The 12,803-nt window shown below is 36.4% G+C and overlaps 1 protein-coding gene across 5 annotated transcripts; it reads right to left on the bottom strand.

Moving 5' to 3' along the window:
- Window positions 1-1,943: 1,943 nt before the first annotated feature.
- On the bottom strand, window positions 1,944-12,345 carry LOC120081407 (serine/threonine-protein kinase prpf4B). Of its 5 annotated transcripts, none has more exons than XR_005482809.1 (17): window positions 11,889-12,345; window positions 9,795-11,344; window positions 9,513-9,694; window positions 8,881-9,071; window positions 8,619-8,687; window positions 8,464-8,536; window positions 6,533-6,689; window positions 6,391-6,433; window positions 6,142-6,279; window positions 5,954-6,068; window positions 5,663-5,826; window positions 5,470-5,544; window positions 5,021-5,201; window positions 4,808-4,919; window positions 4,343-4,407; window positions 3,837-3,901; window positions 1,944-3,683 (listed from the first exon to the last, which is right to left on the bottom strand). XR_005482809.1 is itself a non-coding variant. In XM_039036249.1 (13 exons), the coding sequence occupies exons 1-13, from the start codon at window positions 12,228-12,230 to the stop codon at window positions 4,900-4,902; spliced, it is 3,411 nt and encodes a 1,136-aa protein (XP_038892177.1). In that variant the 3' UTR covers window positions 4,594-4,899. The 5 variants fall into 5 exon arrangements, 1 of the variants encoding a protein (XP_038892177.1); XR_005482810.1 differs by having other exon boundaries at window positions 6,142-6,270; XR_005482807.1 differs by having other exon boundaries at window positions 6,142-6,433; window positions 11,889-12,230.
- Window positions 12,346-12,803: the final 458 nt, after the last annotated feature.

The raw sequence follows: 12,803 nt of genomic DNA, 5'->3' as shown, positions 1-12,803 counted from the left end.
TGAACTTTCATGATACTCAAAAACAGGTCAATTATCTCTTATTTTTCTACGGCGTTGTATGTTGCCTTCTATGCTAGATTGTGACTTTAGAATGGTATAGCCTTGTTTATATATACATTATTGTGAGAATGAAGGCAAAATCAGTAATCTCAAAGCCAATAAATATTTATATATACATTATTTCTTACGTAGAGTAATATTGAAAAAAGGTCGTGGGTGCAAGATTGATAGATGCTACTATGAAAAGGATAGCTGTGAAAAATTCCAACGAATAACAATGGCATGGAATGTGATAGGGGCCCATACCATTAATGACGAAGGGGAAATCCATTACTTATTGACTTCCTCGTCAAGGGACTAGCGGCGAAGCGCAGGAATTAGATTGTCTCATATCCACTAAATGGTTGAAAGATAATTATTACTCTTCATAGCCATCTCATATGAATAGCCTATGGAAATGAATCTGCTCAGTTTACAAGTGTCATTTACGCTGGTAAAAAAATGATTGGAATTAAACACCCACACAATTAAAGAAAGAACACGGTTTACAGATCACTGAATACCTTGGAATTGTAGATTTTTCTAGAAAGCCCCAATAACTATTAGGCAACGCCACTAATAATGGAATTTAAGGAGCATGCATTGTGGTGGTATAAGAAAAGTTTCCTACGTTTGGAGCATATGACCAATCAAGACTTGTCATTACTTCACGGCCAAGTTCCCAAGCCCGTCCAGCATTCCACAAATCTATAATAATACAGCCAGTTTATTGACATAACGGTGGTTTAGTTATCTAAATGAACTAAAATCTTCCGAGATCGTGGTCAATTCTGATGAACAGAAAGCTAATCGAGATAATCCCTGGGAAAAGTGAATACCAGCATCCTGCTTCCGGGAATATTACTTAGAGGGACGGTGCTTCAGATTACATACAGCCATATACACCTCATTGGAGATGAAATTGTTGTTATGTATCAGCTTTATGCTACGTTTGGATTGACTTTAGACGTGCTCAAATATACAAGGAAAGAATTATTTTTAAGCACTTCAAAATCAATCCAAATAGACTGTTGACAAACATTACTGCTGGATAGACAGCAACAGTGAATAAGGCTTAGGCCTCAGGCAGCCATAACAAATAATATATATATACACACACACACATACAGCCACAGAAACAAGTCCTGTATAGAGCTGACATTAATCAGAGCGGAGACTAGTTAGCGTACACTCATCTCAAATGCAGTAAAATTAAGTATCCATAATACTAGTATAACAAGTATCTAGAAGAAGAATAAAAAATAAAATAACTGAGAGGATGACAATGGATGAAATAAGCCAAGTCATATGAAATTAGGCTTGATTGGAAGAAAACACAGCAAACAAATGTGAAACAAGAATAACATAACAATATCAAAGATATTCTGCTAACAAATCCACAAGACAGCAAGACCTGTCTATCAATAGGCATGAAGAACAAAGAAAAGTTTAAATTTATACGCATGTCTTTCATGCACAAACTACAATATACCATGTGCACAATGTGACAAGCAGATGCAACAGAACCATTGATCAAATTATAATTCCAATGTGTCATTACAAATATTAAAATCGTAATGAGAATCTGATAGAATTTGGCATAAGAAATTTTTTTTAACAGGCAGTCACGATATAAGGTTATGAGCATAAACAAGTCAATTTGAATTTTGAGCTAGAGGGATTATTCCTGAACAAACACCAGACGCACATTGTCTGAAATCTTGAAATCATCTAAAATGCAAGTGTCAAAGTAACAATAGTGGTGGAGGTCGTAAAAAATCTCCAACCACTTTCAGGAATTTTCACTTGTGCAGAAACAATTACACAAAACAGAGTATTAGAGAATTGAAAGGAATGCTGACGTTCATTCAGAGAACTTCATTACGAGCACCCAATAGAAAGACTTCTCCAACGTCAAAACAGAGAACTTCATTGCTCATGTCCACAATTTTTTTTTCTTTTGATGAAAATAACAACTTTCATTGAGAAAAAGGTGAAATAATACACAGACATACAAAAAAACAATTCCACAAAAAGGGAAACTCCCTTCACAAGAAGGAACTCCAACTATGCGAGATAACACCCTATAGAATAATTACAAAAAGTCTTTGAAATCAAAGTCTAAAGAGAAACATGAAAACGAACGAACAAGGGACCACAACTCCCTAAGATTCCTCTCCTCTCCCATAAATATCCTATTGCTCCGTTTGCCCCACAAAACCCCTAAAACAGCACACACTCCAGCAAGCCAGAGAAACCAGCCTTTCTCCCCAAAAGGCAGATTGGGGAGGGAACTCTTCTATCATAGCACTGACATCTCTCAATGACGAACACTTATCATACCAAACGTCTGGAAAAAAGAATTCCAGACACCACTCATGAAGTCACAGCACCAAAGAATGTGGTCCAGGTCCAGTTGTGTTCATAACTGTAAATCCCAACACTAAACAGAAACAAAGACATCTCACAAGGTCATTTGATTTTCGATCTTCTACTCCTCTTCCAAAATGTTGAATCATCTAGAAGTGACTTGTCACAGGCTTTCTTCTAAAGTCTTATTTTTAAAGTCCGTGGTCGCCCCAAGTCTCAGACATAAATGTTTATCCCAGACTTCAAATTTTTAAAAAGTCTAATAAAATCAAATTTACTTCATCAATATTATTTATAAAATTGATTCATTATTTACTATTGAGTTATAAAGATAATAAATAGTGTTTGTAAAATCAACATCGAAGTAAGAAGTTCGATTCCCCCCACCTCACACGTTGGCAAAATGATAATAACATAATTCAAAATTCAAACTCTACATCTAAAGTAAGTTAAAGCTTCTAAGCACTTCCGCGTGAGTTCCACTCAAGGATTAAACGTATAAGAATCCTATTGGCATTTTCTGGATAAATAACAAAAGAATCACGGTACCCTGTGAATAGGTTCCCTCAAGAATTGAGTAGAATTATTCCCTTAACCAACTAATTTAAGTGGCACAGAAATCAAATTGTGATGTGCACTTTCATAGCGTTTCTTATGACTTGGGAGAAACAACAATTTAGAAGATAGGAATGAAATTTACAAAAATATCCTAATTACAACATTCCTGCCACACACTAGAACTTATGATTCCTAGTACCTTTTCATCTCACCTTAGAAAGAATTGCAGAGGGTTTTTGGGTTGATCGCTCAATGCTAATCATCCTTTTGTATTCATGCATCTCTAATTGAAATTTGTTTTTATTCAACAGGTATACAAATAGTTTCACTATTTTCTACACACCTTTTTTCTAATAAAATTTATAATTGAAATTTAAATCATTATAACATTTCAATGATAAAAGTAAAACTTCCTTAAATATGTTAGATTTCTCATTACCATCTTAAATCTTCTATTTATGTCACATTCATGCAATGCCTTTTGGTTCAGGAACACTGGAATTCTAATGCTTTCATATTATCATCAAATTTTTATGCTTAAGACAAATATTTATCATATACTGGAAACAGAAAGGAAATTGGACTATTATCCTTGATATTTTCATTAATTTGCATCATTGCATTCTTTCTAAGAAATATACAAAATAAATAACCTTGCAATAGCTGTATGGAGTTGGAAGTACTTACAAGAGAATGGGGATGATATGCAGTTTGCCCTAAGAAAAGAAAACAAAATCTTAATAAGACAATGAAGCTATAAAAAGTAAACTTCTAGGCTCTAATCTCACATGTATTAAAAAAAACAACAAAAAAAAGCCAGAAAAACAAAACAAAAAGAAACAAGAACGTATATAAACTGCTTTACTCACTGCAACACTACTTCACATGGTGCCACAGCAGTTAACCTCTCCAATGCAAGTGCCTCCATAAACGACTATATCATGGATCAGCACAATCCAATCATTAGGTTTCATTCAAACTAAAGATGCCAAATAAATTCTGAAGACTACAATAGTTTAGCACGAAATCGATACTGCCAAGCAACATTTCAAAGATACTACAATCATAAAATCAATAGTTCAAAATGTTCCAATGGAAATATACAACAATAGCATGCACACTAAGTAGAATATTATTCATGGATTAATAATATAAAGAGGTGATACATAAAAGTTCAGGTTGTACATTCCCTGATAGATTGCTAGCATATCCCTGTGCCCAACCACCACACAGTGGTGGTAGGTTAGGTGTTGCATGAAAAACAAATCATAGTTATAAATACTCATGCATCCTCGAGGAAAATAAACTAGACAGACATTTATTAACTAATATCAATGCTGTCGCAATTTTCTCCCAATAAAACAAACCAAGGTACCTTCTCCTGAGTGCCTGTAAATCACTTAAGCACTGGAAGGTTCTCTCAGAGCAGAAGCAGACATCCTGAAGGAAAAACTATATTAGACACTTAAGAACCTGAAAGCAAGAAACAAAATGGCTCGAGAGAAAGAGGTGGGGAGATAGACGACAGCTGAAGATAACATCTTGCCAGCCACCATATTAGTAAGGAAAACTATAAAGTAATAACCAAAATAAAAATTAAGCACTGAATATAAACCACAAACCATCTTAGAAAAAAGAAGAAATTTTATTTAACAAAGCACTAAAACTAAATAGATTTTTTTGTCCTCACTAATTTCCTCCCAAGCACAACTGCAGAAATGGTGTTTCAAGTACAAAATAAAAGAAGTAATTGGGAAAGCAAGTATGAACAAAATTTTCATAATGGCCACAATCAAGAATGATTACAAGGGGAAGAAACGCTTTCAGCAAGTTGTCTTACAATAGAAACAGTACATTCGACTGAAAGACCCCGCCACTCCTGACCAATATGACCCCTTCTGAATTCAATCATCCCATAATTGTGCCAGAAGCTTAGGTCATCATAAAGAAGACTGGCAATACCAAGTGATTAGAAACTGTATGAATTAGGTCATAATTTACAAGAAATCTACTGAACGCTGGTGTCATAAAAGCAGCAACATTGATCACTTGCCAGTGATGAAAGGATGATTCAATGCTTGTGATACTGTCATCCTTTTTTCTGGATCCAACACAAAAATTTTGTCTAGAAGATCCTTAAAATTGGCTAACATCTTTGGATCTTCACCAGGAGATCCCCTAATAATTGATCCAATATCTTTAGGCTTTATATTGACTATTATTCGCTTTATGGTCTGCAAAAGTAGAATTCAAATCTCAGTCAGTATAGATACGGCTGTCATAGATAGCGGCACATTCAAAATGCAATACCATTCACACACACAACAGCATTTTAAAACCTTTGAATGTATGGTATATGCTTAGCTTCAAAAATCTTTGATGTGCAGAAAATATGAATAAATTGTTATCATATAGCAGCAGAGTAGTTCTGTGACACAACAAGACAAAGAAGTGATTGGCTTTAGACCCGGAATCAGGAAAAGGGGTTAAGTTAATAACTACCTTTTTGGTTACAGGATCCTCCTCAGAAGCATGGAAGTTCAGGTCCTGGTCAAAATGCTGGTCAGTAAATGCTCCCTGTAAAAATCAATAGGAGGGGAAAAAACATCAGTAGCAAGAAAAATATAACTTTAACTTGTAACTCAGAGACAATGATATTAAATAAAAGTCCTGTCCCGTGGACAAATCTATGTACCTTACGAAGCATCTTCTTTGGAAAAGGGCCTTTTAATTCCATGTGTAGGCGCAGCATGTCATTATTAGAAGGACCTGGAAAAAGAACTTTTCCTGTAGAGAGCTCGTACAAACAGCAACCCACAGACCAGATATCCATTGGATGGTCATATGACAGCCCTAAAACTGCAACGTGCAAATTAAAATTTACTTGGAGAAATAAATGCCCAGTAACACCTAAAAAATAAAAATAGGTGCTCTATTTTAACCGCCAGATTCAACAGATGGAAAAGGTTGAACTAAAAAAACTTACTTATTTCAGGTGCACGATAAAACCGGCTAACAAGGTATGGGGTGATTTCATTTTTACCAGCAAACATGGCATTACCAAAATCACAAAGCTTCAGCACATTTTTTCCCTCGTTAACCTGAAAATTTTATCAAGCATCATGAGAAAGAAAAGATTGACCAATTCAATGGAATTAAAACTTGAAAATGTACCAGCATATTATCCGGCTTTATATCACAGTGGAGAACACCACAGTTTCTCAAATGCTTCAGGGCAATAAAAAGCTGCTTAGCGTATGCCCTCACAGCAGTTAGCTTAAGGCCAATATTGCGCCCAAATTTCTTCAAGACCTCACGGAGATTCATATGAAGAGATTCAAAAACTAAACAAAGATGATTCCTATATTTGAAACTTGAAAGAAAACGAACACAGTGACGCTTGTCATCTGGATCTGCACCTACTAGCTTTTTCAATATGACCAACTCCTCCAGACCAGCCTTGTACCTGTACATCACAGGATGCAATAGAGAACATCAAGTACTTGAACATGCAACAAAATGAACACCACAATAGCATCACTAGAAATAAGCAAGCAAAACATACATTGTTTCATTACTACGTAAAATTTTGATTGCCACTTCTTCTGGTTCGCCATGACCAGCTTTGAGATCCTTTGCACGGACTACAGTTGAAAAGACACCTTTGCCATGAGCAGCAGCAATTTCATACCGACCATCAAGCACTTCACCAAATCGATAGTCTATATTCAACACAAAAGTTAAATGAGGAAGGACTAAATGAATTAAAAACATTTTCAAATGAAACATATATATTTAGAAACTAAACATTGGCAACGAGTTTTTTTTAAGAAACAAATTTCGTTGATGTGTGAAAGTTACAAAAGAAGGGAAATATGCCCAAACCAAAGGAGTACAAAAGATTTCTCCAGTTGGTCAAAAGAGAAGATAAGCTATAGGAGCCACATAAAGATGTACATTTGCACCAAGTTTATTAAAATAAGTGATCAGTTTCTTCTGCCGCTCAATTTCATAAGTTAGGTCACATCTGGCTAGGCAACAAGCAACATATAAAACTAGCTGTACTAACAATCCTACAACCATTTCCTTCAAACCCTCCAAGCATAGACGATAAAAAAATGAAACTAACCAGTCAACAACTTCACAAGAATACCAGAGAACCTATTGATGATCCTACAAAGATTATCAGAAATCTATTAATTTACATGTCACTCATATTAAAATCAACAGCATCATACAGAGGTGCAAATACTCCTCCTTTTGAAGGCCCAGATGCAAACTTCATATAAGTTAACAGGATTAAGATTCTGAATAGGCTAAAGCAAGACCAAGGATCCCATGGACGTGTTTGTCAATGGTTATACTCAAGATTTGTTAACTCACGAAGCAAAATGAGCATCATAATCAGAAATCAAACTTTGGTGTATCACGTATCGTGAGTTTCAATTTCATAAATAATGTTGAGATATAAATATAAATAGTTGACTATAAAATAGATTTTTTTTTTAATAAAAAAAAAAAGTAAATAACTTCAAAACATATAGAGAAGAAAAAAATAGAAATGTCAAACCAATAAACCTATATGATGTGGTATGCATGTATCCACAAGAAGGGGAGAACATTTAAAAAACATTGTCAATAAAGAGTCGACAAAAGAACAGCCACCAAATTTTTTTTTGGATATCCGTGAGTGTCAAGGCCAGCTTATGCACACTTTGACTAATCTCACAGGACAGGCCGCCTAACCCTACAACATTTGGGTATCAAAGAAACTTGTAGGATAAGAGTCACCCAATTAATTTTAATTTATAATTTTCTGATTTAAAGATTTCAACATTGTCTTTTCCCTTTCTCCATTATTTTTTTATTTTCTTATCCTGTGTGTATCTCTTCATTTCCTAGCATTTCAGACTTTTTGTTTTGATTTTTCTTCTTCTTTCCCTTTCTATTTTTTCCTCCCTCTTCCCTTTGCTTCTTCTTTCACTTCCATCCACGATAATCGCCAGCGTCCACATTAATCGTCATCGGTCTCTTCTCCAACCATTGTGACCAATCGCTGATCCAAAGTAGCCTTCTTTTCCATCCGACAGAAGACGACCGTATTTCTCATTTCAAGTTTTTTTACCAAAAAGAAAAAAAGAACTTGAATCAGAAGTTGTGATTCACTCTGATTTTCACGATTCAACCTTCTAATCGCACAATTCATCTCAGTTCTGATTCAAATCAATGAACTAATACATTTTAGCTCCATTACATTTTAACTCATGCGATACAACTCATGTAACGTATGAGACTACAAGTTTATCAACACTGGTTATACTTATAATGAGATGTATCATTAAAATTTAAACACAACATAATATAATCTGACTCCCATTTTAACTATAAATATCATCACACATCCTGTAGCCATGCTTCTACAATAAGAAATGAATTATAGATCATTTATAAATGCCAGCCATGCAAGTGAGATGACAGTGATACCCATATACTTACTATAATATCCATCTGCATCATCCCAATTGTCATGAAGACCACTCCTCTCTATCTGCAAACCATCACCTTTGCCCTGCCAACAAGGAAACAAAAATATCTAAATGCCTTTATGCAACGGGAAAAATGTAAAATTAAAAAAGAATAGGTTCTCATACCATTTTACGTACTGCAGCAGGTGTTTCTCCAAAAATGTCATCACAGAATAATCCATCTGACCCTTCAGCCTGCAGTTATTAATATGAATAAATCTTAAAATTATAAAATGGTCCATCATCTAAAAATAAAGAGCATAACTACAGAAGTAAAAAAAAAAAAAATTGCACAAAATGGAGCTCAAAGAAAACTTCAAAGTTAAGAAAAAATTTTCATTAAAAAGAGAGAAATCTACCCTCTTATACAAGAGAGCATTCTGCGCACCTTCGGAGTACCCTCTCCAAGTCCTTTAGTACCAGCAGTTTTATCAGACGCAATTACTCCATTCTGTTGTGGTGATTTCTCCACAACAAAAGATGAGTCGGCCACACTATCATCCACCGCCCCATCAACCGATTCTAGAATAGCATGAGCAGCAGCTTCTGATTGAGAAGAATCATTTGCAGAATCCTTATCTGATCAAAGATAAATCATTGCATTAAAGTGAGACTGAGGTAGTTACACTGTCTATCAATGTTGCAAACCTACTAAAATCCCTAAACTCTATCAGACCATTTGAGATTCATCTGTAAAAGGAAAACAAAAACCAACCAAACTGAGGTGCTTCACATTGCAGGCAGACAGGATTTACAAACTAACCTAACCTTAAATAAACCATGCTCTTTGTGGGATGCTAAACTCCCTATCAGTAAATTGTTTGACATCAAAATAAGAAAGTGGAGGGGAGGGAGGGGTGAAGTACTACGATTGTGCAGTAGGAAACTTCGAGTGAGACCTTAAGTCCATGCACAGAAAGTTGGCAAAAAGAAAGTCCATACTTGCTGGCTTCTCTGCTTGACTATAACTTCCTGATTGAAAAAAAAGTAGTCCAATTCAAATAAATGCAGAAACTTTACCTTTCTCAGATTCCTTTAAAGAAGGCTCTACTTGTTTCTCTAGCTGCTGGCATTTGTATTTTTCTAAGATTGCTTGCCTCCGTCTTCTACTCTCCTCCTTGATTCTGTTAAGATCCTCCTCTTCTTCATCAGCCAATTGAAATGACATGCTGTCTCCATCCTCTTCCTCCTCATCGTGATCACTATACAGAAAGAAAAGTTGGGCCATTGTAAGCAGATAGACTTCATACTAGCTAAAGGAAACCAATATACATAAATACATATATACATACATAAAATTACCTCATTAGCTTGTCTTCACCTCCTTCACGAGTATTTCTCTTAAAACTACCATGCTTTTCGACAGCATTAATTCTTCCCCCATCAAGACCAAATTCATTATCATAATGCCTAGACTGCTTAGAACCTTTAAAATAGTCATGTTCAAGATTCCCATACTTGTCCTTACCACTTAAAATGTCACTGGCTTTATTCTTGTTTCTATCGTCTTGTCTCTCCTTATCAAATTCTTTATCCCTAAACCGGTCCTTTTGCATCTCTCTCACCCTTTCCCTGTCTCTATTTCTATCACTATATTCAGCCTTATCATCATTCCTATCCCTGTCCCTATCCCTTCTCCCATCCCAATCCGCTTCTTTTTCCTTGCTCCTGTCTTTTTCCCTTTCTCTTCTTCTATCCCTATTGCCCTCTCTATCAGTGCTCCTACATCTTTCCTTTTCTGCTCTTCTATCCCTGTCCACCTCTCTTTCCTTGCTCCAACCTCTCTGCTTCTCCATTCGTCTATCTCTTTCTACCTCTCTTTCCCTACTCCAACCTCTTTCCCTCTCCACTCTTCTATCTCTTTGCACCTCTCTTTCCCGACTCCAACCTCTTTCCTTCATTCTCCTATCTCTTTCCACATCCCTTTCCCTCCTCCTATCCCTATCCAACCCTCTTTCCTTGCTCCTGTTTCGTTCCGTCTCCTTTCTTCTATCCTTACTCCCACCTCTCTCTCTCTCATCATGCTTTTGGTTATCTATCCCCCTATCTTTATCTTTGTTTTTTTCCATTTCATTTTCCTTGGACCATTCCCCATCCACATCCATCTTCCTTCTCCCTCTGTCCTTCGTATCCCTGCTTCGATGCCTTCCCTCTCCCTTAGCACATTCAGTGTAATCATCATCCAAGTCATTGTGAATTTTACTTTTATCATCAAATATTGGGTGATCACAACCATGATAATGTCTACTCTTTGAGTCTGCCTCCTCTTCTACTGTTTCACGAGACTGAGATTGCCCCCTAGAATGACAATTTGACCTTGATCTACTCCTACAATCTGATGTGTCAATGAATCGATCCTGAGATGTTGATGGCATAAAATCCTGAGACTTGTCTTCAGTCCTTTCTAACTGTGGCCTTTTCCCATTCCCCAAGGTGCTTCCATCCATTGCCACCTTTCCGTGGCCATTGTTGCTTACTTTCTTAATACTCCCTTTAGAAGGCGATAACGTTCGTTTGTGCCGCCTCTCATCTAACTCCAAAGGTTCATGATCAAAATCCCCTTTGCTGTGACCCTCTCGGCAACGTTCATGATTGTTGTATTTAGTTCCAGCCACTTCACTCGTGGAAAAGCTACCATCATTGCCGTGCTTACAGCTAGAGTCAGTTTGATAGAGCATCATGTTTTCCTTGTTTGTGTCTTTTTTCAGATGATAGCCACTTTTGTCCTTACCTAAATTATAGAACTTACTGTCCACTTTCGAGGTCTTCCGATCTTGAGCACTGTTTCCTGCCCCCACTTTCACAATTAAATTAGCATCGATATTAGATGATTCATCCACTGAATGACACTCCTGCAAACCCAATAAGAGTAAGTGCTTAGTGCAGATGCTTGCATTACAAAGTCCCAGATAAATTACAGTCAGACAGTATAGATGCATAGTAGTAAACACGTAACCAGATCTTACAAATTAAATGCAAGCCTGAATCTTCAATGAAACGCCTACTGAAACTTCTTTTGCATTTCACTTGTGTTTTGAGGTGTAATCAGATTCTTACATGTGCAAGAAACACTGAATAAATCTAACAAAACGTCACCATGAAAGTTCGATCATAGTCTAAAATTAAATACAAGAAAATAATTCTCAATTGACAACTGACACGAACGAAGGAAAATACATATATACCTGTAAAAGGCAATTGTTCGTTGTTTACAGAGAGTTAAGAATGCCTTCGTTCGTTCTCTAAGAGAATCGAACCCTCGAAGGTACATTTGATTTTCAAAAGTTAACAACCCTAGTCTTTTATCAAAATTTCATGGCAGCCATACAGAATGTACGAGTAGAATAGCAAGCAACTTGTCAAACTGAAATGAATTTGTGTTGGTTGGAACCTTACCATAGCGGGCCGGTCAACTCTATCGGAAATTTCATCAGCTTCAAATTTCCCAAATTCCACATCCACCTCCTTCATCGCGCTATCGTTCTCGCGAACGCCAGACTCGTCCTCTTCGAGAATTTCACCTTCCTCGACGTCATCTTCGGGCCGAGATCTACGATTAGCAACAGGAGGAACATTATCCTCCTGGTCACGGCAGCTTTCTTCTTCGTTCTTATTGCTGCTGTGACGATGTCGGTGGTGGCGGCGATGGTGACGGTGTTTGTGACGCTTCGAAGATTTCTCATCGTCATCATCGGAAGCAGATCGGCGGTGTTTCCGGTGAGCAGTATCGTTGGCCATTGGCGTCGCAAGAAATCTAGGGTTCGTCTCTCAACCTTCTCGCTGTGTACGCGTTTTCGGCCTTCAGAGAACAGAGTTCCGTAAAGAGATGGTTGTAGCGCTGCATAGCCTTACGATTATTATTTTTCTTTATTTAAATAATATCCATAATACGAATTTTACCTTGACTGATTAACCGAGCGCATTGACAGTGACCAAGGCACTGGGAAGTAAATCCGTGATATACATTTTACACTTTTTCTTTTTCTTTTCTTTTTTACGTATACGATTTCCGGTGAATTGCGTATTTAAATCGAAGTTAAATTATCTATCCAAAAAAAAAAAAAACCAAAGTTAGATTATAGGATTAGTCATCTAAACAATAAACGAAATAACCATTTTAATCATAAACTTGTATTATTAAATTAGAGTTTAAACTTCTAATTTTATCAAATTTGACCCATAATTTAGGGCTTCTTGATTGAGCCACCGAAAAGGAATATATACCTTGATGGTATAGGTAATAACTTTAAATTTTTATAAATCTTTCTTAACTATACTTTCAAGTTCTCAATATCTCTCTCATTCGGATGT

The sequence above is a fragment of the Benincasa hispida genome, chromosome 7 (assembly GCF_009727055.1).
Source record: "Benincasa hispida cultivar B227 chromosome 7, ASM972705v1, whole genome shotgun sequence".
Classification (NCBI taxonomy): Eukaryota; Viridiplantae; Streptophyta; class Magnoliopsida; order Cucurbitales; family Cucurbitaceae; genus Benincasa; species Benincasa hispida.
Note: the sequence above shows the minus strand (reverse complement) of the source record. Positions and strands in the feature narration are given on the sequence as shown.